Raw genomic sequence first — 24,096 nt, 5'->3', positions numbered from 1 at the left:
CGCTTTCGCTGGGAATCAAAAGCTGCCCGGCACTGATTTATATTTTGACTTGGGCATCATTGGGTGGCAACACGACCTCCGCCTGCCAATCTGCCCCCTGCCCTCAAACCATATATATCACCTCCGCCCCCCATCACGCCTCTTTGTGGTCTCAATTAGGTGGCCCGTTTGAGGCTCGACTTCCGCTTGTCGTTCTGGCTTCGTGTTATCTTGGCCATGCTCGCATACATACTACCAACGGAGGCCGCAGGCTAAAAGGCAACGGCATTGCCAGCTCAAAAAGTCCCTTTCGACTCTCTTAAAGGACTTTTTCCCTTGCCTTGAAACGTATCAGCTTTCCCTTGAGACGTCTCTCCACTCTCTTATATCCTTCTCTTCGTCTGCAGTTGGGATTGTTTGTTTGTTTGTTTTTCTTTTATTATTATTAAAGTTACATATGAACTTAATTGATAATGAATTTTTTTTAATCGTTTTCTTAGCTTTTTTTTGTTTGTTTTTTAATAATTTTATTCGCTTTTTTTTATTTAATTTTAATCAGTAATATTAAACTTTTTGTATTTCCTTATTTTCTTTTTATAATTTTTGTTTTTGTATGAATCGCTGGCCCGCCCCGCGCTTCCCCAATCGCCTTGGCTTCTCCTCTCCTCCTGCTGCTCATGCCACATACTGTTGCTACTTGCTGCTCTTGCTGCTTCTGCTGCTACTCCTGCTTGCTTCATCGTAATCTTCCTGCTATGTCGGTCGTGGGTCGTCTACTGCTGCTGCTCATATGCTGCTCGTCCTGGCGTTCGTCCTAACGTCCCGTTTAGTCCTTCGTCAGCCCCTTCCACCCATACACACATCACGTCATAATCCATGAGTCCATCCATCCATCATCATTCCTGCTCCCTGGCTTTCTGCTGCGACGCTTAGTTCGTTATTTTTATAAATTAACAAATTTAGCTAAGTAGTTGTAGTTCTTCTTGTTGCTTGCGGTTGTCTGTCGGTTGGTTGGTAGGTTTGATTGGATTGTATCATCGTTTCTGTATACTGCTCCTGCTCCTGCTCCTGTAACTCCTCATCCTTCTTCTCCCCTTTATCTTTGATATAACTGTTCTGTCTGCCGCCCCCGCTGGCGACGTTTCCGGTTTCTTTTATCTGCTTTCTTTTAAACTGTGGGCAACAACAATAACTGTTCAATGCATTTTGTGTTTATCGACTGTTATGGTTAATTTTTTCTTTGTTTATACAATATTTTCCACTTCATTCTTTTAAAAACGATCTCCACAAAACAAATGCATCGAGGTTTTAGTTTCGGGTTGTTTTCTTTTTTATGGTAATTCTTTTTTTTTTCGACAGCACTTGCCATTTTGTTTATTTTGTTGCTGCTGGTTGGATTTGTATATATTATATATTGTTTCGGTTCTTGTTGTTATAATGCGATGTAATATGTGTAAATGTAAGCTGCGTAGGTGCTAGCAATCCAGCTTAAAGGAAATAATCGGGTGTTCTTCGTGTAACATGAGGCTCCCCGCGCCTTGGTGCTGGATCAAATTGTAGGCTAAAAATTTAAGCAAATTATTAATCACAGATGCGTCATTTTGGGGTAAGGCTAACCGCCCATAAAAAAACAAAAACTCCACTTACAATGAAAATTTAAGTGAATCATCCAGTTCCATGAGGGCCGCTTGGTTGCCACAACGGTAGCAATAGTTTGGCGCTGAGAATATTGTGACCACGTTGCGATCGTGACACCAGTTGTAGCCCTCCATTACCAGTTGATGGGCACGCGAGACGAGTGTCAGGCCGTTTGTGTTGTTAAAGGTTTCCGAAATGTCCTAAAAGCAGTACAAAAAGTTAGTCAAAGTTTAAAATAAAACTTATCAGAAGATTTTTTCTTTGTGACGGCTTAAACATGTTAAAAATGATTCTTTCTTGTGTTTTATCATAAATAGAGTATATATATGTTGAATTTTACTTTGTTAATTAAATTTTCTTGTTGACTGATTACTCCATATCAAAGTCAAGGGCTTTATTTCCTTAGATTGTGCTATCAGTGGGCTTAATTTAGCAGTAAATTCCGATTAACAATTACTGATTATTGATTTTATCTGCAGAAAGCTGAGAGTAGTGATTGCTTTTGATAAAATTGGCAAATAAATATCAAAACAAAGAAAAAAGTATCTTCAGTTTAGAGTTGAATTTTGAAAAGGACATAAATATGATAAACCAAACTTCTGAATTTATTTATATTAAATGGAAAATCAGTAAAAGTTTAAATGGTTATACCGCTTGAGCTAACAGCATTGCCAATTACGCAACAAACTAATAAACACAGAAAAATAATTGATACACCCTTTGGTTTTAGATTACATTTAAGGGTCGTTATCAGTACTTAAAACAGGTTGGGTTTCTAACATTGTAGAATTAACAAGTTTTTAACTTTGTATAATTTGTATTATTTGTTACTCCATAAACTTTTTTATGATCTTGACTTAAAAGCTTCTCTCTCCATTACGTAATTTATATTTTTGCAAAACATTTAGCCAGTCAATTGAAAACATCTCTGTCAATAGACATTACTCACCTGTCCAAAGGTGTAACCGGCACCACGAGGCGAGATTCCCCAGCCACCCCTGTCATCGGGATCGGACCAGAGCAGATCGCACATGGGACCTTCGTGCGGAACCTCCTGCAAGCGGTCGAGGGCCCGGATGTGGTCCAGGCTGTCGATCGAGGGACTGAGACCGCCGTGCAGGCAGAAGATCTGCCCGTCGACAAGCGCTGTCAGCGGCAAGTAGTCGAACAGATCCGTGAAGTACTTCCAAACGTTGGCATTGCCGTACTTGCGTAGGCACTCGTCGTAGAAGCCATACACCTGTGTGATCTGGCGCGACTCGTGATTACCGCGCAGGATGGTGATGCGCTCCCGGTAGCGAACCTTGAGGGCCACCAGTAGGGTCACGGTCTCCACAGAGTAATATCCACGGTCCACGTAGTCACCCATGAACAGGTAGTTGGTGTCCGGGGACTTTCCGCCTATCCGGAACAGCTCCATCAGGTCGTGGAACTGACCGTGTACATCTCCGCACACTGTCACCGGGCATTTCACCTCCTGCACGTTCGACTCCTTGGAGAGGATCTCCTTGGCCTGTAAAAGAAGAGAAAACAATCAGTCATTTATTTATTGGATGTTGTTAAGGGAAAATGTTTTCCTAAAATGATTCACAGGCTGCTGCATACAGCTGTAGAAGTTAATAAATCACTCTTATTAAAATCATCCGCCTCGTAATTCTGGATATTTCCCATGATCAAACCGTAGAGTTTACTTTCTGTATCCGAACTTACTGATAAGGAATAACAATAAACTGCAATAACCGTTCATTGATGGTTCGAAAACAAATACATCTCCCATTAGGAATATTATTATCTATGCCAGATTAAAATATATTTTCCCAAAGATAAGTTTCTAGTAAATCTATACGAAAGTGTTTTAGATTAAATCTGTACCAGGGTCAAAGGAGATAATGCAAACGATTAGAACATTGTACATTATTCACTATACTAAATGACTCAACGCCAACACTCCAAGTTGATTCTAAAAATAGCTTGTAACTAGCAGAGAAGATAAAACATAGATATAGGCTAAGTGCAGTGCCTAAGTCTATTCGAATGCTTTACAGAGAGATCGGAAAAATAAAACTTTTTCTCTTTAAACATTCAGCGATATAATGTTAAAGCAAAATAATCTCAAACTCTTAGCCGATTCCAAAAATAGCTTTCCACAAAACCCTATAAAACTCTGCGCATAAACATTTCAAAGAAAACAATGCTTTATCGACCAGACATTTTTAGAATTGATATCCAACTAGAATAATAAGAACTTTATAAAATATAAAAAAAAGTTGCTTCTTAAGTTCGTCATCGTTTAAGAACTAATCGTTTGATATCTTCAAACGGCCAATTTTGTATCTTTCCATTTCACATAATTCGGTGAATGGTGCATGACACGACAGAATATCTGAGAAACAGAAAGTATTGAAGAAACCGAAAGTGATTCCCAAAATAAATGGCAACTTGTACGGAAGATAGATAAGGCCTTGTCAAAGGGCAAGGCCAGTTGGCAAGACTCAGCCGCAGGTCGCAGAACCTAATCGCTCTTATTGAACTAACTTATTATATGAACCAATATTTTAAGGTGCTAATAAATGGCATGTGAAAACCAAAACAAAGACAGCTAAAACTCTTCGAAAAGACGAGATAAGACCAATTTTAGGCTTGCAATTGAAATATAGAAGAGTTCAGTTTTTTCAGAACTTTTAGTTAGTATAGTATAATGTAAAAATTACAGTTTCACACTGTAAATGAGCAAATTAACCACTCTTAAAAATAATTATATTGCCTTAGGCTTCATATTATTATTAGCTGATGAAATGTGACTTAACATGTTGAAAGATAACGTGAAAGAATCTAACAAATCTGGAATCGTTCTTAAAAATGAGTCATACAATTTAATTGTATATTCTTAAAACACATAAGTTTTGTAAACAAAAATCTTATTTTATTTTCATTAAATTTATGAACAGTGAAACACTGAACTAATACAAAAGAACATAAAATGAAAAATTATGTATATCCCAGAATAATTTCTAACTAGTCATCCATGTTGCAAAAAACCGGTTCTTACAAATCAACAAATGTGCTATGTTGAAGAAACAGAAATTGCACATTAAATTTAACCATTCTGTCGTGTTCTTTTGGCGTTTCTCATATTTATCAGCTGATGAAAAATGGGACATGACAACAAGTTCCGGGGGTAAAATCCGGTGAATCCGGCGGAGCAAATGAGCGATCTATGCGTGAGCCAATTAGATTTTTTGCCATATGCACATTACCTTGGAGGCTGTTGCTTCCGCTTGGCCAGAAATCAGGAAAAAAAAAAAAAGAAAATAAATAATATAAACTCATGACGAGGCCAGCACACCCATACAAAAACAAGTACAAACACTGATGCAGCTGCTGCTCCTCTCTGTCTCTCTCTCTCCCTGCTGTCTCTTCTCTCTCTCCGCTTTTCTTCCCAAGCCAACAGGATGGAGACACAGAAGACGCGCCCGAGAAGAGCGGAGAACGTTCTTCTGGGCCGGAGATTCGAGATTCTAATGGGAACACTGGCAAATATTTGGGTGACGCAAACATAACCCCACTTACTCCCAAATCAATGAATCGTTATCTGTTCGCCCCTCTCCACTTCTCACTCATTCTCTCCCTCTCGCACTCTTTCCGTTTGTTTGTTTGTTTGTGTGCGCGCCGCGCCTGATGAACGGTAAAATCAGCAAATTAAAAACAATTGATATCAAAAGTGTTTAATTGAATATGGTTGGGAATAAAAAACGGACCACGAACACCAATGCAAGTGCATTATTCTAGATACGACGGTACATAGATACATATTCTAGGGGAGCGCACACCGACACACAAAAACATTAAGTAATATTTACTCAGCAGAAAACGATGGTACCCGGGGGACGGACGCCGACAGGGTAACTGCAAATTTCCAGCGGATGCAACGACAACAACAAACACGCACAATTCACTATAGTTAAACAATCGTATTTGTACAATAATACAGAAAGAAATATCTCTTTTTGCCCAGGTTTAGCCCATTAGACCAAAGCGTTGTTCTAGCTGTCCCATTCACACTTCACGCACTTGATAATGGTCGTCCCGCTCGCACTTGTGCGCAGCAATGCGTCGCTTGGCCGTTGGAATTTACCAATATTCCAATATGGCGACGCAAGCCGCCGCTACTGTGCGAGCAAGAGGGTACATCATGAATCATGCTCTCGCGCTCTCCGCTCCGCGCCTTACCCCATTGGAAAGAGCGAGAGGGACAGAGGCACGCAGTGGAGGAGCACCATTTGCAAAAAAAATTGCTCGCTCGCATGCAATGACGAAAATTATTTTTATAACATCTCCTAATTCGCATGGGGAAAATGGGCAAGGACCGGGCCTTACCTTGTCGCAGAGGGTGCGAACTTGTGTCTCTGTCAACTGATTGCATTCATTTAACTGCTCAATCCATTGATCAAGATCTTTTGTTGTTGCTTTATCCTCCATCGCAGTTGTGGTGGAAGAAAAAGTCTCGTCAATCTTTGTCGATTCAATTTTGACGGCTTTTATTGTAACTCGGGGGTGCAGGAAAATTGACAACTATAGTTGCTTTTGATCGCCAGCCGCGTATTCACTCGTTTATCTTCACACAAACTCTTGTGCCCACTCGAATTGTGTCGATTCGGGCGATTTTCCTCGTATTTTTTGTTCACAAAAGCGACGACGACACGATATACGAAGGGAAAGACTGCCCTCGGTGTGACCGTTTGTCGATTGCCGCGAAAACATAGAAGCGCGACGCCCCGTGTATGTATCGATTAGAGACGCGTATTGGACACTTCTAGAAAAATACCGAATAATGTTTTAGACGACAATCAAAATGTAACAATTTTTAATTTTCAAAAGAATATTATATATATCAAATATAATACCAAATAAATATTTGGCTGTTATTCCAAATGGGCTTTATTTGGTGTTGACGGAATTGTGACAGGTTTAAGAGAGACAGGATTGTATATGTATGTATAATCTGTATATTTATTATATCATAGACACACATAACAATGCAATTGATAGCATTTAGTAAACATATCAGAAAAAAGTGAGATACAAATGATCCAAAGAAGTTTCTTCTCCTTCTCTCATTCCCACATTCACATTCTGATATGCAAAGGTATTTTTCAAATTCGGTTGATGAAATATATGGAAAAAGTTTAAAGATATAATATACAGTTAATATAAATGGTTAATTGTTTTAACATATCTTTTCATATATGTACATATATATTCTGCTATTTACCTCTGTTAAAGGACGACAGGAGTCATTAGAAGAATTTGCTTTACCAAATGTGTCAGTGTAAACGCACAAGTTATCGATAGTTCCGACCTGCCCAATACTACTTGCGTTCTGACAGTTGAAATCTTAAGGAGCACTGGAACCGGAACTGCCTCTTTTTCTGCCAGCTTGCAGCGCCTTTGGACGTGTTTCATCTGCGCTCCGTTGCAAATTAATATTAATTCAAGATGTCCGAGACCCTGCAATTGCGCGGTACCCTCATTGGTCACAATGGATGGGTAACCCAGATCGCCACCAACCCCAAGGATCCCGATACCATCATCTCGGCCTCCCGTGGTAAGTATTTCTATTCATTTAAGACTTCCGAAAACATACGGATACCACGTGCATCACGGATATTTATTAATGGAAATCAATTTGGTTTGTAGACAAGACCCTGATCGTGTGGAAGTTGACCCGCGATGAGGACACCAACTACGGTTACCCCCAGAAGCGTCTCTACGGACACTCCCACTTCATCAGCGACGTGGTTCTGTCCTCTGATGGAAACTACGCTCTGTCCGGATCCTGGGATCAGACCCTCCGCCTGTGGGATTTGGCCGCCGGCAAGACCACCCGTCGCTTCGAGGGACACACCAAGGTGGGATAAGTTTCCAATTGAATTTAGTTCGCTCAGGGACTTGAGATTTTTTAACATATTCCGATCTGTACCGGCAAACGGCTTAAAGTAAGGTTAGGAGTGAGGTTAGACTCGCCTTTGCCGCTTACAAATCGAAAAAGTATATATATATTGCGCCTATGCGAGGCAGAATTACTGGTTGACATCTGTACGTACGCTTCTCCCTTCGCCCGAGTCTCGGCTTAAAGTTGCTTGAAGCTCTCTCGTAAGTAGGCAAACAAACACTGATACACCCAATGATACCGTATAGTTATATATATATGATATTATGGATTGGTTCCCTTACTGGTTGGGTTAAAAGAATATAACATTTATTTTGCACTTGTAAACAAGTTTATATAACTTTAAATTTGATTCAAAAATAATAATTAACATTTGAAAATATGCAGCTATAGTTTAAAGTTGAACAGTATTCATATAATTCTTCCATTTTCTTCTCTTTTTATGTTTTTAAATCTTTAAGAGCATACATTAGGTAAAATTATAATCTTAAGGTCCAAAAAAATAACACTTTCGAAATTGTTTTAGAATACAAGTCTTTTCTTCAGCATTTTCGTTAAATTGTTTAGCATATGTTTTACGCTTTTGACAATAGCTGCAGAACAAACATAATTAATCCAGCCAGTCAGTGAAAATAAATAATACCTTTAATGAAATCTTACCATTACCTTGAAATAATCGGAAATTTTTCTTCGTTTTTCAGGACGTTTTGTCGGTTGCCTTCTCGGCCGATAACCGTCAGATCGTGTCCGGTTCTCGGGACAAGACCATCAAGCTGTGGAACACCCTGGCCGAGTGCAAGTTCACCATCCAGGAGGACGGACACACCGACTGGGTGTCCTGCGTGCGTTTCTCGCCCAACCACTCCAACCCCATCATCGTGTCCTGCGGCTGGGATCGTACCGTCAAGGTCTGGAACTTGGCTAACTGCAAGCTGAAGAACAACCATCACGGCCACAACGGCTACCTGAACACCGTGACCGTCTCTCCTGACGGCTCCCTGTGCACCTCCGGTGGCAAGGACTCCAAGGCCCTGCTGTGGGACCTCAATGACGGCAAGAACCTGTACACTCTGGAGCACAACGACATCATCAATGCCCTGTGCTTCTCGCCCAACCGCTACTGGCTGTGCGTGGCCTACGGACCCTCGATCAAGATCTGGGATCTGGCCTGCAAGAAGACCGTTGAGGAGCTGCGCCCTGAGGTCGTCTCGCCCACGTCGAAGGCCGACCAGCCCCAGTGCCTGTCCCTGGCCTGGTCCACCGACGGCCAGACTCTGTTCGCCGGTTACTCCGACAACACCATCCGCGTCTGGCAGGTGTCTGTTTCGGCTCATTAAGCTACTGACTTTTGTACTGGGCGCTAAATGATTTGTTTAATTAAAACAAAAATAAAATTTAAGCGTCTTTAACTGAAAACTGAAGTGTGTATCTGGATCTGCCGTATTTGAGATGCTTTCGAGAAGCTGGGGATTAGTAAGAGGGAACATTTATGTATAGGATGAGGTTGTAAATGCTAATAAAGAAAACATTTAAGTCTTATGATTGGATCTTTTTAAATGGATTTTCTGGAGGATGTAGTTATGGAAAGTGATGTAAAAATATAGATTTCTAGGATTCTGCAACTCGACACCTATTTTTGTCGAATAAGTGAGTTTGGTTAGCTTATGAAGCCAAAGTTGCTATCATTCTTTTTCCAGGACATTAATGATATCAGAAATATACACTTATTTGAAAGAAGTAAGTCAAAACTACAATCTTCCTTAATATCCTCCCAAATTAATTCAAATTCAAAATGCAAATTGAAGGATTTAAGTAGCAAAACGAAATCGTCGAATTCCGTATGCATTGTTTTATTTATAAAAACATTTCGACAAATTAGAAAATGTTTTCATTTTACAAGTATAACAAATAAATTAAATAAATAATTTCGTTCGATGATGTCTTCTTTTGACTGTGATGACTTTCGTGTGCGAGTTGAAAAAACAAAGTGCACGGCAATGTGTGGCGACGGATGGAAAAATATTTTTCTTTCTTTTTGTACAAAACAACTTGGGATAACAAACAATCTTAACTAATATCATGATAAATGAGAAACGCAATTCCATGCGATGTACATCTGTGTGAGTGTCTGATTGATGAATGAATAAGTAACGAAAAGACAAAAGTATTTAGCATAACGCCTAACTAGAAATTTTTTGGGCACTTTTGTTTGTTTTTCTTTTTTGGGAGAAGGGAAATTCAAAGGGAAAGCTTAAGAGCATTTCTTAGCAGGCACTCTAATGTTTCGTATCTTATTTGGTTTTGATTGAATTAGAGCGTTGCACGGCTGCCGATGCAACTGATTGAGATTTGGCTGGGACTTTCAGTGATTCGTCTTTCACTTTTCCCGCTGAGCTGCCAATTCTGTAGACATCGTTCTTGAACACGATCACCAATACGGTGATGTTGTCCACCGATCCGCGTTTATACGACTCCATGGCCAAGGATTTGGCTCCAAAGTCTGACTCCTTCAGATGCTCCTGCACAAAAGTGCAGGCCTCCTCGTTGCTGAACGTGTCCCAGAGGCCATCGGAGGCCAATATCAGAAAGTGGGGCCTAAGGGAAAGCCAAATATTAATTTCAGGTATCAATTAAAATAGTTAGGTTGTAAAAACTAAGTCATGAGTCTGATAATGATTGCACTTACTTGTGATCGTTCAGTTCAAAGGTCAAAATGTCTGGCGTAGCAATCACCAGATTCTGAAAGCGTTTGGTTGAAAATAAAATCAAGATTAGCCTTGCTAGCAAATGATTGGGATCATCCCATTTCGTACCTTATCTTTTAGCGGATAATCGCCTAGAGCACGTGACGTGGCCAACACGCCAGCCACGCGCCAAACGCCACGGAAGGCGATAAAACCGCCTGCATCGTGGATCCTCTTTCGTTCCCGCACTTGCTGCGGCTTGTGATCGAAGGAAAGGGGTATGGCGATGCCTCGAGAATCGTACATGACGCCACGGGAATCCCCCACATTGGCCACAATCAGCTTGGAGCCTTGGACAATGGCTATCAAGGCGGTGGTGCCCGCAATGTTCGTCTGAAAGGCAAAGTAATAAATTAATGACAGAGACTGAGAAACCGGACAGAACCACTTACTGCTCTTTTGGCCTGCTCCACAAGCTTGTAGTCGGCCGACATGATCTCGTCCGTGATCAGTTTTCCAAAATTAATACGTCCGTTTTCGATGTAGCACTTGGCTTCGTAGTTGGGAGGTGGCGCATTGCCAGCTCCATTCTGTGCATTGTTATTGTTGTTAAGGAAGGAGTCCTTGGCGGCTCCCACATTTCCACTGGCCCTCATTGCCGAGTTCAATTGGGCTGTGTAAATGTCGGCAATCGAGGCCTCAGTTGTCTTCTGTTTGATGGCACTGCAATCCGCCGTGGTGCTGAGAGCCTTGCGTAAACTATCCTTTCGGGTCACTGCTGACGTGGGTTCCGTATTTTCCTTGTTTGAATCCTTGCGACTCTGCTTGCGAGACAAATATGGACTCTTATCGTAATCACTGGAGAGTCCTTCGGTCTTTAGCAACTTAGACATCTCAATGATCTTGTTGTAGATATTCTTGACCAGCACATCCTTGGCAAAATCGGCGGCAAACTCGCCGCCATGACCGTCAAAGACGGCAAAGAAGGAGATGCCAGTGTTGTTGTTGATGTTCTCCTCTATGATGAATCTGTAAAATGAATTACAAGTTAGTAAGATTAATGGTAATTTAAGAATATTTACTGGCATAAATAACTAAAGATTTACAATACGTAAAGTATTTGAACATTATACGTTTGTCAACAGAAGTTTATTTATAAATTTAAACAAAAAGATGTCACAAAGTCATATTAATAGCCCGTTTTAATGGGTCATTTATATTTTAAGCCCAAGCAGTTTTGGCCCTAACAAAAATTGGCATATGAAAATGATTAATTTGGCTATAAACTGTTGCATTAATATGAGACGATCTCAAAATTTAAATATAGTTTGACCTTGTTTTACAAGATTTACTTTATCAAAGAAAAAGTATAAAGTTGAATTGGTGTAAGGTCAGTAAAACAGTGATGATGTTTTCCCAAGGTTAAACTATAAATCTTTACTTATGGTAATAAACCAGGACTCAATACCAACCTATCTTCCATCCGTGGCCTCCGTCCCAAGACCGCGAAGGCTGAGCTCTGCTGCTTCATCTCCTCCCAGCTCTGGTGATCTCCAGCACTAGCCGACATCTCCATCATTTTGACAGCCTTCTGGCGACCGAGTGTTGCCTGAATACGACCCAGGATGCTGCGACTCCACACATCTACCGCTTGCAAATAGAGCAACAGGACGAAGAGGATCAAGCCGCAGAAGATGACCTCCGGGCGCAGGACATACAGACGGCAAAGCTTCCATATGTACGCCAAGGGTGAGTTGATGGACGAGAAGCCCACCGCAAACTTGGACAGGATTTTCATGTGCGAAACGTATGTCTGATAAAACACCTTATCTTCCAGTTCGTCGTCCATGGGAAATGCCGGGGTGTCGTTATATTCGGTTGGCGTTCGATTTCTGCTGCTCTGCCAGGGATTTTCAAGTTAAACGCATGCGAGACTGTCAGCCATACATAAGTGTGGGTGGATGTCGATGTATATGTATATGCAAATAAAAAATGAAATTAAAATACAGAAAACAACAAAGGGGTTGGGCATTCTGTATGCAAGACTTTTCCGTTTAAATTCTATCAAATTTTCTGCCGGAATCGGAAATAATATAAATTCGCATTTCTCGTTGTTTCAATTTTATGGTCTCAAAGACCTCTGTTTTAAGTTTATTTCAAAAGTGTTTTTGAACTCGAAAAGGATTAAATACTTTAGAATATGGATGTTATTGAAATTTAAGGAAGTTCATTATTATATTTAATGAGTTAATTTACATCTTCCATTTTAGGATTCAGGGAAATTGACAAAAGAAAGTATGATAATTTTCTGAATTTGATTTTTGTTAGTTTTAAATAAAAAATAAGAAGATCTCAAGTTTGCAATTTCCATTAAAATTGAAGACTTAATTTAATACTTTTGTGCCTTTTTTTTGTTAATATTTATGTTTACGTTATGTCATTTATGTTTATTTATAAAAATGAACAATGATGTTTATTTAGAAACGTTTTTGTTCCCAAGGCTTACCATTATCAGGTTATACCCGTTTTTATTATGGTTGAATAGAATTTAATTTTATCACTTTAAAATTGTTAATTACTTTTAGTCATCTCTAGAATTTAATAACGTACTGATTTATAAGTATATTTAAACATTTATCTAAGTTTTAAATGGAACATAAACATTAAAAGGTATTTTTATTGCATCAAATTTTTTTTATTTTTTGCATTTCCGATTCGGCCTAAATTCGATGGAAGATGGAAGATTGCAAATTGCAGATTGCTGGCAAAATAAAAATCCCAGTCCATTTGGGGGAAAACGTACTCTGGGGGAAAAGCACTTGACGTCTGCACTGCACGTCAGATGTCGTTTTATTTTTCGTTTTGTGTTTTTGTTTTATTATTTTACGAATTTTCCACCGCCGCCAATGTTCCCGTTGTTTTCGTTTTGCGTTCCCTTTCCTTGTAGCCGTGTCCCTTTTTTCATGCGCTTACACACCCTCTTTCGTCGCTTGCCTGTCGCCTTTTCTGAGCATTATACTTTCGGATATTCTTCTTATTTTAAAAATAAACTCAGTTTCTTGCATAAAATCAGAACATCCGCACTGCGTGCCTGTGTGAGTTTGTGTGCTCTATATACGTATGCACGTCGCACATCTGTCAACCGCGATTGTGTGCGTGTGTGTGTGAGCGGCCGTGCGGATGTCGCAATAAATAAATAAAAATTATTTAAGTATATATTTTCACGCACTGCAACTTGTATACCGAATTCAAACAATGCCGATTTAACTAGCGACACAGCTGGTTTTAATTAAAACAGAACCCGAAACATGCACTTGTTGAGATTTCAGCTAAAATTGATGACATACGTTTCGGCTGCTAAATATCGATATGCGGCTATGACGAGAACCATTATCGATAGTCGGTATGGGTACTCTTTATATGAAAAGCTTGAATATTTAAGAAACAATATAAAAACAAAAATAGCAGGAAAAATAAAAATTTTTTGGTTGCTAAGCATTTTCTACACTTTTTCGCATTACCTTGACCTTTTGCTTTGAAGTGGGCTTCTCTGCAACTGTACCAACAACATTGTTAATATTTTGAATATCGTAAATACCTGCTGAACTTCTTAACGATCTTCTGTAACGGCGGTCCATTGACACCAACTTCCGGTTTGATAATAATTGCAGCCCTTGGCCACCAAAAAGTTATGAAAAATTAATTGGCCGAAAATTAATAACAAAAACAAACCGCACGCGACGCGCAGAAGAACTAAAACAAAACGGAAAATTAAATAAAATGGCAATGTTTGTGGCAGCATAAGTACAAATACGCAGAAAAGGCTATACACAGACAGTAAACCATCCTTAAAGTAGATTACTTAGAATATAAATAAAACATAATTTAAAATAATTATTTTAAAATAATGTATTAGGTAATGAAAACATTATGTATTGAACAAATTTATTTTTAATAAAAATTCTCAAATAATACAAACAGCAATTCGTATTTAATTCTGTATAAGTTGGAATTTTTATCAAAGTGTAGTAAACAAACTATCTTAAGGAAGATCAACTGTACTACCAAAATACTCTCACCTGTCGCTCTCTATTAAAACATCCATCTCAATCCTCTCTCTCTATAGAGACAAAAACAAATGCAAGATTTTTCCACATTTAAGTAGTTTTATTTAATTACATTAATTGCATTACAAAATGGTATAGGGATAGTATAAGAAAAACTTAGCTCAGTGTGTACACAATAAAAGTGAAGGCATCGATTTCTTTCGCTCAATTTTTAAAATTAACATTGCAGTGTTGGTTTTCGCTTAGAGTACAAAACGTAACGGTATCTTAACAGTGATTACAGAATAACTGCTTTCTTTCCAGTTCTTGCTGTTGTTATTGCTGTAGGTGTTTACTTGCTTCTTATAATTCGCAGTTTGCTTATTTGTTCATGAATATGGCAATTAAAATGGCCGCGTAAACGAATCTAGAAATAAATGGAAATATTAAAAAAATCCAAACACTAAACCAAGAAGGCACGCTTTTATATGCACTTCGAATACTTACTTCTCCCGGTCTACGTATAGCACTGCCTGTAGTGCGATCCCCGCTCCTTGATGTGTATCAGGTGCTCGTGGAGCTCCGCGTTTAAGGGTGCAATCTCGTCCTGCAGCCTGAGCAGCTGCTGGTTCTTGTTCAGGTAGACGGTCTGCAGATCGTTCAGATCCTTCAGTTTGGCATTGGTGTCCACGGTTAGCTTTGAGGCCCTCTGTAGCAGTTGCTTGGCCCTTTCCCTGGCATTTTCCGAGCGACTAGCTCGGTCAGAAAGGGTCTGATTGGTGGCACTAGTGGCCGATTGCAAATTGTTAGCCTCGCCCCGAGCCCTCATGGCCTCCAGTTTAACGCGACCCGCCTCCTTGGTGATCTCCTTGGCATCCCGATCGTTCTTCACGATATTATTCTGAAGTTTCTGCACTTTCTTGGCCAATTTCTCAACCTGCTGGGCTGTATTGTTGGCTGGAGCCTCAGCTGAATACGTTTCTTCGTCAATCTTCTCGAGATCCTGGCCGGCCAGTTCAATGTTGCTGTTAGCCTGCTGTATAGCATCCTTGGCTTTTCCTTGGGACTCATCAGCAGCCGCCAGACTTTCCACAACAGAATTAGCAGACTCCAGGATCTTATCGGCTTTCTCCTTGGTGGCATTGGCAATGCTTTGCAGATTATTGACCCGATCTAAATCGGGTTTGGTTCTGTAGATGATAGCTTCTACGTTCTTCAGGGAAGAGACAGCCTTATTGATCTGGTCTCCCAGGGACTCAATCTCTGCAGGTTCCAGTTTTAGATCCAAGTCCAATGTCTTCTGTGCCAATTCTTTGCTCTCCGATGGAGGAAGCTGTCTTTGTTCTCCTGGAAGTTGTTGAGAGCTGTGAATAATTCTTCAGCCTTCTTGATACTGTCATTGGTTTGATTCAGATAACGCTCGGATTGCTCGAAGCCCCTCTTGGCCTTCTCATAGGCCTCAGAGGCATTCAACTTGGCCTGGGTTAGAGCCCGTATAGTTTGATCTGCCAGATCCTTTTTGTTGGTAATGGCCGCCTCGGCATCCTTGGCTACTTTAAGAGCTTCTTCCGAGTGGGTTTTGGCACCATGTTCGCAGGACAAAAATCCGCCACAAACGCCGCAACCAGCTCCACCACACAAACCATCACAGGGATCGCCTGGCTTGCCGCAAACCTGATTATTCAGTTCGGGAATTTGAGAGGTTAGGGAAGTCAATTCTGTCCTATAGTTGGCAATCAATTGGTTATTGTTGGCCAAGTCCTCCTCCTCAGCTTGAATCTTGTTGGACAGGGTTTCTACTCTCTTGCAATTCCTATCTGTATTCGAGGCTAGTTCGTTGGCTTCGTCCTTGAGGGTCGATAAGTTGCTAACCCTTTCATAAGCATGTCGCGTGAGGTTCAAAGCTCCCTCGATGTTTGACTCCTGGAGTTGTATGCCGTTCTCCTTCAGTTCCTTAGACAGTTGTTGCACCAACTTGGAGTGATTTTGCAGACGTTCTAACTCAACGCCCGACAAACTCAGAGAGTTGTATATACCATCAAGATTCCTTTCGGTTTCGCTTAGTCTGCCATGGGATGCCTGGAGTTGTTGCTTGAGGGTATTGGTTTCCGCATCCAGTTTCTCGATGTCCACGAGACTAACAGAGGTATTCTGCAGTAGATTCCTGATGTGTTGCAGTTTCTTATCCAGTTCACTGAACTCGGACGTGTAGGCTCCTGTGGCTCCGACTTGCTTGATTTCCTTGGCTCGCAGGATAGTGGCTGTCGTCGAATCCTCCAGGGCACTCAAGATCAAATCCCAGTTGTTGAAGCATTCACCACAAGGTGAGCAATGTGGGAATTGACCAATGTAACCTCTGGCGCACTCGTTACACTTGTAGCCACCAATTCCTTCATGGCAAACACAATTGCCCGTCTCCCGATCGCACTGGAAGTCAGCAGCTCCATATTCGTCGCACTCGCAGGGCTGGCACTTCTCGTTGGGATTGCCCCAGTAATGAGCCTGACACTGATTACAGGCCCTGCCACCAAATCCTGGCTTGCATTGACATTGTCCAGTATAGGAATTACACTGTTCATGGAGAGCTCCAATGGGATCGCAGTTGCAGGCTTCACATCCCTCGCCAGAGGCAATCTTCCAGTGGTTCAGGGCGCACTGATCGCATCGCAAGCCCTGGACATTCGGCAAGCATGGACACTGTCCCGTGTGACGATCGCAATGAGCTATGGTGTTGTTCGTTCCGAGGAAATCGCAGTCACATTGCTGGCAATTCTGCTGCAGTGCGTCCCCGAAGAATCCATCCTTGCAGAGCTCGCAGTGATCTCCGGTAGTCTGATACAAACACTTCAGACAAGCTCCTGTCTGACGATCGCAGTTTCCAGTGTCATAGAGATCCACGTTGTTACTACACTCGCACTTGTTGCAGGTTCCACCGTTATCTGGCACGCCGAAGAAGTTATCCGCACAGATCTCGCAGCGGGAGCCGGAATATCCTTCCTGGCAGTGGCACAGCATGTTGTTGTTCCGTGTGTCCAGGGAGCAGCCATCCGCATGGGCCATTCCACTGGCCACTGTCTCCGGACAGCGGCATGGCCGACATCCGATCTCACTTCCGAAAAGAGGGTTTCCGTAGTAACCATCCAAGCAACTGTCGCAGCTAAAACCAGTGGTCGAGTCCTAGTGGTTTGGAAACAAATATTATGTATTTTATAAAATAAAAATAATTTAGTCTTTCACCTGGCAATCCAGACAGGTTCCATGGATGGGATCACACTGCGCCGCATGACCATTGCACTGGCAAACTTTGCACTCAGGGAAGTTCCAGTATCCTGGCTGGCACTGATTACACTCCCTGCCGTAGGTATTCGGCACGCACTGGCACTGGCCGGTGATCAAGTCGCAATTGTTGTCCTTGGAACCGATGCTGTTACAATCACAGGCCATGCAACCTTCCGGACCGAAGCCATAGGTGCCCGGGGCACACTGATCGCACTGCCTGCCTACCACATTGGGCTTACATTGACAGTATCCTCCGTTGGACTCGCACACCTTACTCAGCGATCCCGTGGGATTGCAGTTACACATGCTGGCTCCGTCGTGGACAAAGACACTCAGAATGTTGTCCAGGTTCTGACATTTCGGATCGGACTTATAGTTCATATCGTACAAGGAGTAGTTGCAGTTGTATTTTTCATAATCCTTCCTACGAAGATCGGCCAGTACGGAGCCTTGGAAGATGGGGGTTACATCGATGCGAGGAATGAGTGTTAGGGAGTCCACTAGAATCGTCGCCGTGGGACTGTCTGAATCGTGACGCCTTCGCTCAAAATAGATTCGGAACTTATAAACCTTTCCAGCCTCCAGGCAAACCTCATTCAGCGCCACCACCTGACGACTGCGATCGGGAAGAGAAAATGGTATCCTGGTTTCCGATGAGGTGGCAGCAGCTACTTCTCCGCATCCTCCCTCGGGGTCCACTTGATCGGGCCTCACCAGAGTAATGAAAGCATCTTCCCAATCTCCTCTAGATGTGCTCTGATAACGAATAACCACATCGTAGGGCATGGAACGTGGAATGTCTCCGACTGTGAAGACCAATTCCGAATTCTCAGGAACCCTGGTGAAACCAATGCCTGTAAATGTACCATCCGAAGTTGGAGCTACCAAGCTGCAGTTACCATTAGCTCCATAGGAAATGCATTCATCAACCACCTCCGCTTCATGGACTTCCGGCAGCAAAGGAATAAAATAATTCTGTTTCGGCTGGGAGCAAGATCTTCCTGTCATGTGAGGCCTGCAGCGGCACTGGCCACTAATTACATCGCAGAAATTATCGTAGGATCCTCCAATATCGCAGTTACAGAAAGAGCATCCCTCTGGCGATTCCGAGAGGCCATAGGTCTCCGGCATACATTGATTACAGTCCTTGCCCGTGACATACTTCTTGCACTTGCACTCTCCCGTCCGCATAACGCATCCGGAATTGTTCAGAGTACCCAGGATATTGCAAGTACAGGCCTCGCAGCCTTCGGGATTATCCTGCTGTAGGTTCCAGTAGCCATCCTTGCACTTATTGCAACGACGTCCCGTGGCGAAGGGTTTGCAATGACAGGCGCCTGCTACGGCCCCACTCTCCGGATTGCTTACCGAATCACAGATACCATCGTCCAACGAACCTTGGGGATCGCAGTCACACGGCTGGCAAACATTTTCGGATCTTATATCCTGCTCCGGATCGCGGTAGAAGAAAGGCATGCACTCCTCACAGTGCTGTCCCTGGGTATTGTGCAGACAATGGTCGCACACTCCGCCGGAAACTAATCCAGATGCGATGAACACGGCTTCATCGAAGCGACAGCTTACGGCGTGACCATTACACTCGCATTTCTTACAGGCATTCGTTTGCTTTCCAAAGGCCGGCTTCCAGGGCAGATCATTGAAGAAGTCCTCGCACTGTTCACAGTTCATTCCCTTGGTGTTGTGGGTGCACTCGCATCGGCCATGAACCATGCCATCTTCATTATCCGCCTGAGAAAACGCGGGATCCAATGGAAGACACTGGGAGGCGTGACCATAGCAAGAGCAGGATCCTCGAACAACCATGTTGGAGATACCATAGTAGTACTTCTCCTCGTTCTCCAACCTGCTATCCAAAAGATTGTCTCCCAGCTTGTGCAGTTTGGTCATCTGAATTCGGAGATTGGTCATCTTAAGTTGATTCTGCACGTGGTCCGCATAGGGGTCCGTAACATTGATGTTAGGTGGCAATACCCTAAAGATGACCTCACCATTTCTAGAAGGCTCCACATTGGAGTACCTCGAAGTACACATGACATCGGTGATGTTTTCAAAGACAGTTGGTACTCCTGGGAAGGATTCCTTGCAGTCGTAGGCGAAATACCTATAGACATGCCACGTCTCTCCGAAATCAAATGATCTTTCGATATACATGGCCGCGGGTCGGAAAGTGGTAAAGGTTATGATCAAATGGGTGAAGTGGAATTCCGCCTCCAGATCTAACTGTATGGTAGCATTCTCCTTGCCATTCTCCGATTGCCACCAAGTGGGTATATTGGTACCAGGCTTGGTTTTGTATATGATCTGCCCGATGCGATGATTTTTGTAGGGATCGTGCTTGGTCTCCTCGCGCGTGTCACAAAGGAAACACTTCTTGTCCTGCAGATGGGACAGGATGCAGAATCTCTCCGGCGAATGCAGACCGCAAGTCGAACTGGCTGTTAGTCGGTTTTCTCTGCCGATCAGAAGATTACCCGTTGCCGGGTAACAGGAGGATCTCTCGCAAGGATGAGTCTTAACAAATTTACTTGGCGTATACTTTGGACGTTCCCGTCGACCATGCTGGGGCGGTCTCTGGGAATCCACTGGGCTCCACTGGCTGCTGAGCAGGCCGAGCACAATGACCACGATAAGCCTCAGTTCCAACATCGCGATCTGGCTCTCTGTTGTTGGGGTCGCGTTCCACTGGGGCACTTCCGGCCGGGACTTTAATCAGTTGCTTTTCTTTTCGTTCGTTTTTGTAGGGATCTCTTAAAGTTGGCCACGTGATCCTCGTTAGAAAAAACTACAAAAATGTATTTTAAAATTAAAACAATAATTATTTTATCTCTCTTAAAATTATTAATCCAAGCGAAAAGTTGGGCAAAGTTGGGATTGTATTTTGTTTAATATTTAAAAAGAAGAAAAAAGACTAAAATCATATGGAACTTTTACAAATTTCACCAACTTTCTTTATAAATTATAAATTAAAAACATAACTTTAACACTTACTCTTTCCCACTGCTTCACTTCCTCTTTTTTATTTCAAAACTTTTATTCATTCATTCTGCTTTTTTGGTAGCTGTAAGAAATAAAATATTTCATTTAATTCACAAATCACATTTGGTATGATCTTAATTTTTAGTCACTAAACAAACTCCTCGTTTTTGCCCTCAATGTGAACTGCTTATCAACCGAAAGATGCTCTAATTTTCTACACAGCAAAAGCAAAAAACTGATTTATTTTCGTCTTGTCTCGTACCATTAAAAAACCGCATCCGCGCCCAACGAATCTTACGCACCAACTGAGAAGCTGACTGAATCTCGAACTGAAATTGAATGGATCTTATTATCAGTCGGCATACTCTCATTATATAGTGCGATAATGGTAAGGCTTAATCCGTTGTTGCCTGGTGCGTTGGATTTATTGTGGATTTATCAGTATACAAAAAATACATATAATATGTTGCTCCCAGAGAGTCTCACACAAAATCCTATTCAAGAATTCGGATTTCTGAGTAATTCGTTGTTGGTAAATTTGTTAAAAAAAAAAACAGAGGTTGTAGAAAGAATTTTATTCACTTAAATCTTTAAAATCTTTAAATCAATCAAATCTTTAATATTAATAAATAATTATACAGAGGGATGAATACTAAATTTTACCAATAAAGAGACGCTTTAGGAAGGTTTAACATAAGTAACTTTCAGAACAAACGAAAAGTTATTATAGCAAAATAAATAAAGCAACATTTTTTATCAAGAGCATAAACTATTTCGTTTACTTTTCAAATTGATTTTTTCAAATTCCAAACTTTTCTTTCTCAAGCCAAAGTTACGATGACCTTTAGGCTCTTATCAAAAGATCCCGGAGGGGCAAGGGGAAAGTCGGACACCCGAATCGAAAATCGAAAACTGTGCTACGAGCCGTGGAGATAAGCCAGCAACTCAAGACCCGCGCCGCCGCCGCCCAATCTAAAACATTTTCTAGACCCAAAACATAGAGTTCTTCGGTGATCTAAAAATATATATTTCATAATTTCAACTGGCCCGATAAGAGTTCATTCACAGACACAGTTTCTGAGGGAACTCTAACTCTGTATATTGAGAGAAGGCGACTCCACTCCAGACTTAATTACTTTGAGTGTGCTTAAATTTTTTTGTTTGCTATTTGTTCGTTGGTTAATTTCGTTTTCGTTCGCTTTGCTGCCGAGGAAACTGGCAAATAAACAAATAAGTAAAAGAACAAAACGTAGATTTACCAGGCATACAAAGTATGTACATATGTATGTACACTCTATGGATATGAGTATGTATGTTTCGGGTAAATAATGGAGCAGTGGAGCGCTCCACGATTCTCGACTTCGTTGGTTTTTGTATCTGAGTGTAGGGGTCTGTGAATATACATTTGGTATCCGTCCGCACAAACATACATATATTTGTATGTCTATATGGCCAGTTCATAAAAATTTGCTCATACAATTGCCATGGCTCATGTTTTCTTAGTTTCGCCGGGAGATGATGTTTATATTTCCAATTTCATCAAGGCGCGCAGCTTACTTGACCACACAACTACGGAATCGATTGCATACAGTGATCACTGGACATCTTATTAACTTTAAATATACAAAATTTCAGTGTCAGAAATTCTAATATTTAGGTGAAAGCCAAAAAAGATTCTATTCTATGACTAAAACGAACTAAAATATTTTCAAACTACAACCCTTTTATCGACTGACCACTGTATGTTTACCCTGTAGACATATGCACCATTCCAACGTCAACCCCAGCCCCGAATTTAAATTCTCAGTCTGGAGAACACATGTTATGGAAGTCTAACATCTAAATATGAGATCAGCCTTTGGTAGTGCGGCTATAATTAGCACAAAACCAACTAAATCCTTTCCGCCCACAACCCGCAATCCAATCGAGATAAATGAAACCGTCGACTGCACATCTGCTCCAAGGCGACAGGCCCGGCTCACATTTTAATTAGCCAGTTTATTGTCGTTGAAATAAAGAAAATTAGCTTGGCAATGCACTTTTTGAGTCCACATGCAGTCATTCACATGGACTGCCATCGCCGTTACCGTCGTCTGTCTTATGGCATCATGTTTCTATATGTTCGGTCTTGTATGCTTAATCTACAAAAATGCTAGAGGCATTTCTAGTTTTTCTTTGCCTTCTGTTACTTGAAGCTACTTTTGGAGAGATAAGAAGATAGATTTCTACGATAGGTTTCATTATGGGTTATACAAAAATATTAAATATTTAGGTGTATGTTCATCATAGTGATTTCTAAAGATTATACAAATATTATGTATCGTGGAAATCAGGCCAACAAAAACTATATACTACTCCTACTATTATAAAAGTAAAAATCTAATAAGCTCTAACGACTTTTCAAAATAGAAACAGCTGCATTATTAAGTATTATAATAATTATTAAAAGAAACATTATTTAAAAACAAATAGTACTTTAAAAGTAGAGTCAGCTATTGCCTAGTATATTACTGCATTAAAACTTTGTTAAATATAAAAATAAATTTGTTAGTAGGTTTATAATAATACTGAATAATTTTAGGGATCATAAAAACCCATGTTGTGCCGACTTTTTGGGAGTTATCTCGAGTTTTGTGCACATAAACAGAGAGACGATAAAAACGAAAAGAAAACACCAACAAAAACAACGACAGCGGATGCGAAGGAGGAGAAATAGAAGTACGCAAGTGAACTAACAACAAAAACAGGCCACAAGATAAACCTTAAGAGAGAGACTGAGATAGACAAGGAGCAAGCGAGACAGGGGGACTGCAGCTGTTGAAAAGTGCGTAAAAACTCCGCGTGGATCAAAAAACTAACTGTAAATCAGTATCTTAAGATTCTTTAACTTACCGGATATTTCTTTTCAGCTACAAGATCGTGATATTCTATCTATATCTATTCCTTGGGCGATGACTGCAGGTGAAGTTGTCCAAAAAAAATGAATTTTCTGTTATACAGACAAAACAAAAACACACAGGTCGTCTTGGGTGTTTTTATTTTTGTTGATGCAGCAAACACTTTTCAACTTCTTTTTATAAACTCCACTTCACACAGCACTAACACACTCACACACGCGCACGTAGTGTAGAAGATGTCTTTTCCAAGACAATCGGAAAGAAAATTCCAAGAGTTGGGGACCCGATCTCGATTCGATCCGGTACCAACTCCGAAAAACGACGATCGCGAGAGATCCACAGGAGCGTTATGAGCGCGATGTTGTGCGCCAGTGTTGCCACATGGCGAAAAGGCTTTTCCACCCAAATAATCTCGACCAGTCCTGATTTTTCCCTAAAAAATCCAGTTTTCCGCCAAATTCAAAAACACTTTTCATATTAAGAGACATTTGTGGGAAATAATACCTTTTTTATTTTGTAACCTTCTTTTTTTTATAATAAACCATAAGGTAAATAGAATTAAAGCATGGACAAGATAAATTCTGAATATCATCAAGAATTCCATCCTGTTCCATAATTTATATTTA

The 24,096-nt window shown here is 41.2% G+C and overlaps 4 protein-coding genes across 6 annotated transcripts; 1 reads left to right on the top strand and 3 right to left on the bottom strand.

The window, feature by feature from the left end:
* Positions 1 to 1,371: 1,371 nt before the first annotated feature.
* Positions 1,372 to 6,370, bottom strand: LOC121530390 (serine/threonine-protein phosphatase PP2A). Its single transcript, XM_041819408.1, has 4 exons — positions 5,995 to 6,370; positions 2,567 to 3,130; positions 1,627 to 1,817; positions 1,372 to 1,540 (listed from the first exon to the last, which is right to left on the bottom strand). The coding sequence occupies exons 1-4, from the start codon at positions 6,094 to 6,096 to the stop codon at positions 1,468 to 1,470; spliced, it is 930 nt and encodes a 309-aa protein (XP_041675342.1). The 5' UTR covers positions 6,097 to 6,370; the 3' UTR covers positions 1,372 to 1,467.
* Positions 6,371 to 7,023: 653 nt separating this feature from the next.
* Positions 7,024 to 8,983, top strand: LOC108107008 (guanine nucleotide-binding protein subunit beta-like protein). Its single transcript, XM_017214352.2, has 3 exons — positions 7,024 to 7,222; positions 7,315 to 7,526; positions 8,269 to 8,983. Exons 1-3 carry the CDS (start codon positions 7,114 to 7,116, stop codon positions 8,902 to 8,904), a joined length of 957 nt encoding a protein of 318 aa, XP_017069841.1. The 5' UTR covers positions 7,024 to 7,113; the 3' UTR covers positions 8,905 to 8,983.
* A 383-nt stretch (positions 8,984 to 9,366) lies between these two features.
* LOC108107117 (protein phosphatase 1L) lies at positions 9,367 to 13,974 on the bottom strand. Of its 3 annotated transcripts, none has more exons than XM_017214508.2 (6): positions 13,850 to 13,974; positions 11,724 to 11,895; positions 10,704 to 11,280; positions 10,381 to 10,644; positions 10,254 to 10,306; positions 9,367 to 10,162 (listed from the first exon to the last, which is right to left on the bottom strand). In XM_017214508.2, the coding sequence occupies exons 1-6, from the start codon at positions 13,887 to 13,889 to the stop codon at positions 9,859 to 9,861; spliced, it is 1,410 nt and encodes a 469-aa protein (XP_017069997.2). In that variant the 5' UTR covers positions 13,890 to 13,974; the 3' UTR covers positions 9,367 to 9,858. The 3 variants fall into 3 exon arrangements, with proteins under 3 accessions (XP_017069997.2, XP_017069994.2, XP_017069996.2); XM_017214505.2 differs by lacking the exon at positions 13,850 to 13,974 and adding an exon at positions 13,055 to 13,625 and having other exon boundaries at positions 11,724 to 12,185; XM_017214507.2 differs by lacking the exon at positions 13,850 to 13,974 and adding an exon at positions 12,758 to 12,842 and having other exon boundaries at positions 11,724 to 12,146.
* A 423-nt stretch (positions 13,975 to 14,397) lies between these two features.
* LOC108107065 (laminin subunit beta-1) lies at positions 14,398 to 23,841 on the bottom strand. Its single transcript, XM_017214431.2, is given in 6 exon segments — positions 14,398 to 14,724; positions 14,805 to 15,627; positions 15,630 to 17,474; positions 17,535 to 20,379; positions 20,586 to 20,655; positions 23,466 to 23,841. Coding segments are annotated over 3 exon segments (5,367 nt in total). The 5' UTR covers positions 20,244 to 20,379; positions 20,586 to 20,655; positions 23,466 to 23,841; the 3' UTR covers positions 14,398 to 14,724; positions 14,805 to 14,814.
* Between the last annotated feature and the right edge of the window lie 255 nt (positions 23,842 to 24,096).

Source organism: Drosophila eugracilis, unplaced genomic scaffold (genome assembly GCF_018153835.1).
Source record: "Drosophila eugracilis isolate 14026-0451.02 unplaced genomic scaffold, ASM1815383v1 contig_678, whole genome shotgun sequence".
In the NCBI taxonomy this organism is placed as follows: domain Eukaryota; kingdom Metazoa; phylum Arthropoda; class Insecta; order Diptera; family Drosophilidae; genus Drosophila; species Drosophila eugracilis.
The sequence above is the reverse complement of the archived record's forward strand: the minus strand, read 5'-3'. Positions and strand labels throughout refer to the sequence as shown.

What these genes read in the sequence shown, in the direction of transcription:
- LOC121530390 (XM_041819408.1), bottom strand. Translation starts at nt 6,096, where the DNA reads ATGGAGGATAAAGCAACAACAAAAGATCTTGATCAATGGATTGAGCAG. An exon ending in TTCGCACCCTCTGCGACAAG is followed by an intron (nt 3,131 to 5,994) that starts GTAAGGCCCGGT and finishes CTTCTTTTACAG; the next exon opens with GCCAAGGAGATCCTCTCCAA. An exon ending in CCGGTTACACCTTTGGACAG is followed by an intron (nt 1,818 to 2,566) that starts GTGAGTAATGTC and finishes TACTGCTTTTAG; the next exon opens with GACATTTCGGAAACCTTTAA.
- LOC108107008 (XM_017214352.2), top strand. Translation starts at nt 7,114, where the DNA reads ATGTCCGAGACCCTGCAATTGCGCGGTACCCTCATTGGTCACAATGGA. An exon ending in CATCATCTCGGCCTCCCGTG is followed by an intron (nt 7,223 to 7,314) that starts GTAAGTATTTCT and finishes TTTGGTTTGTAG; the next exon opens with ACAAGACCCTGATCGTGTGG. An exon ending in GCTTCGAGGGACACACCAAG is followed by an intron (nt 7,527 to 8,268) that starts GTGGGATAAGTT and finishes TTCGTTTTTCAG; the next exon opens with GACGTTTTGTCGGTTGCCTT.
- LOC108107117 (XM_017214505.2), bottom strand. Translation starts at nt 12,100, where the DNA reads ATGGACGACGAACTGGAAGATAAGGTGTTTTATCAGACATACGTTTCG. An exon ending in TGGAGCAGGCCAAAAGAGCA is followed by an intron (nt 10,645 to 10,703) that starts GTAAGTGGTTCT and finishes TTTGCCTTTCAG; the next exon opens with ACGAACATTGCGGGCACCAC. An exon ending in ATTATCCGCTAAAAGATAAG is followed by an intron (nt 10,307 to 10,380) that starts GTACGAAATGGG and finishes AAACGCTTTCAG; the next exon opens with AATCTGGTGATTGCTACGCC.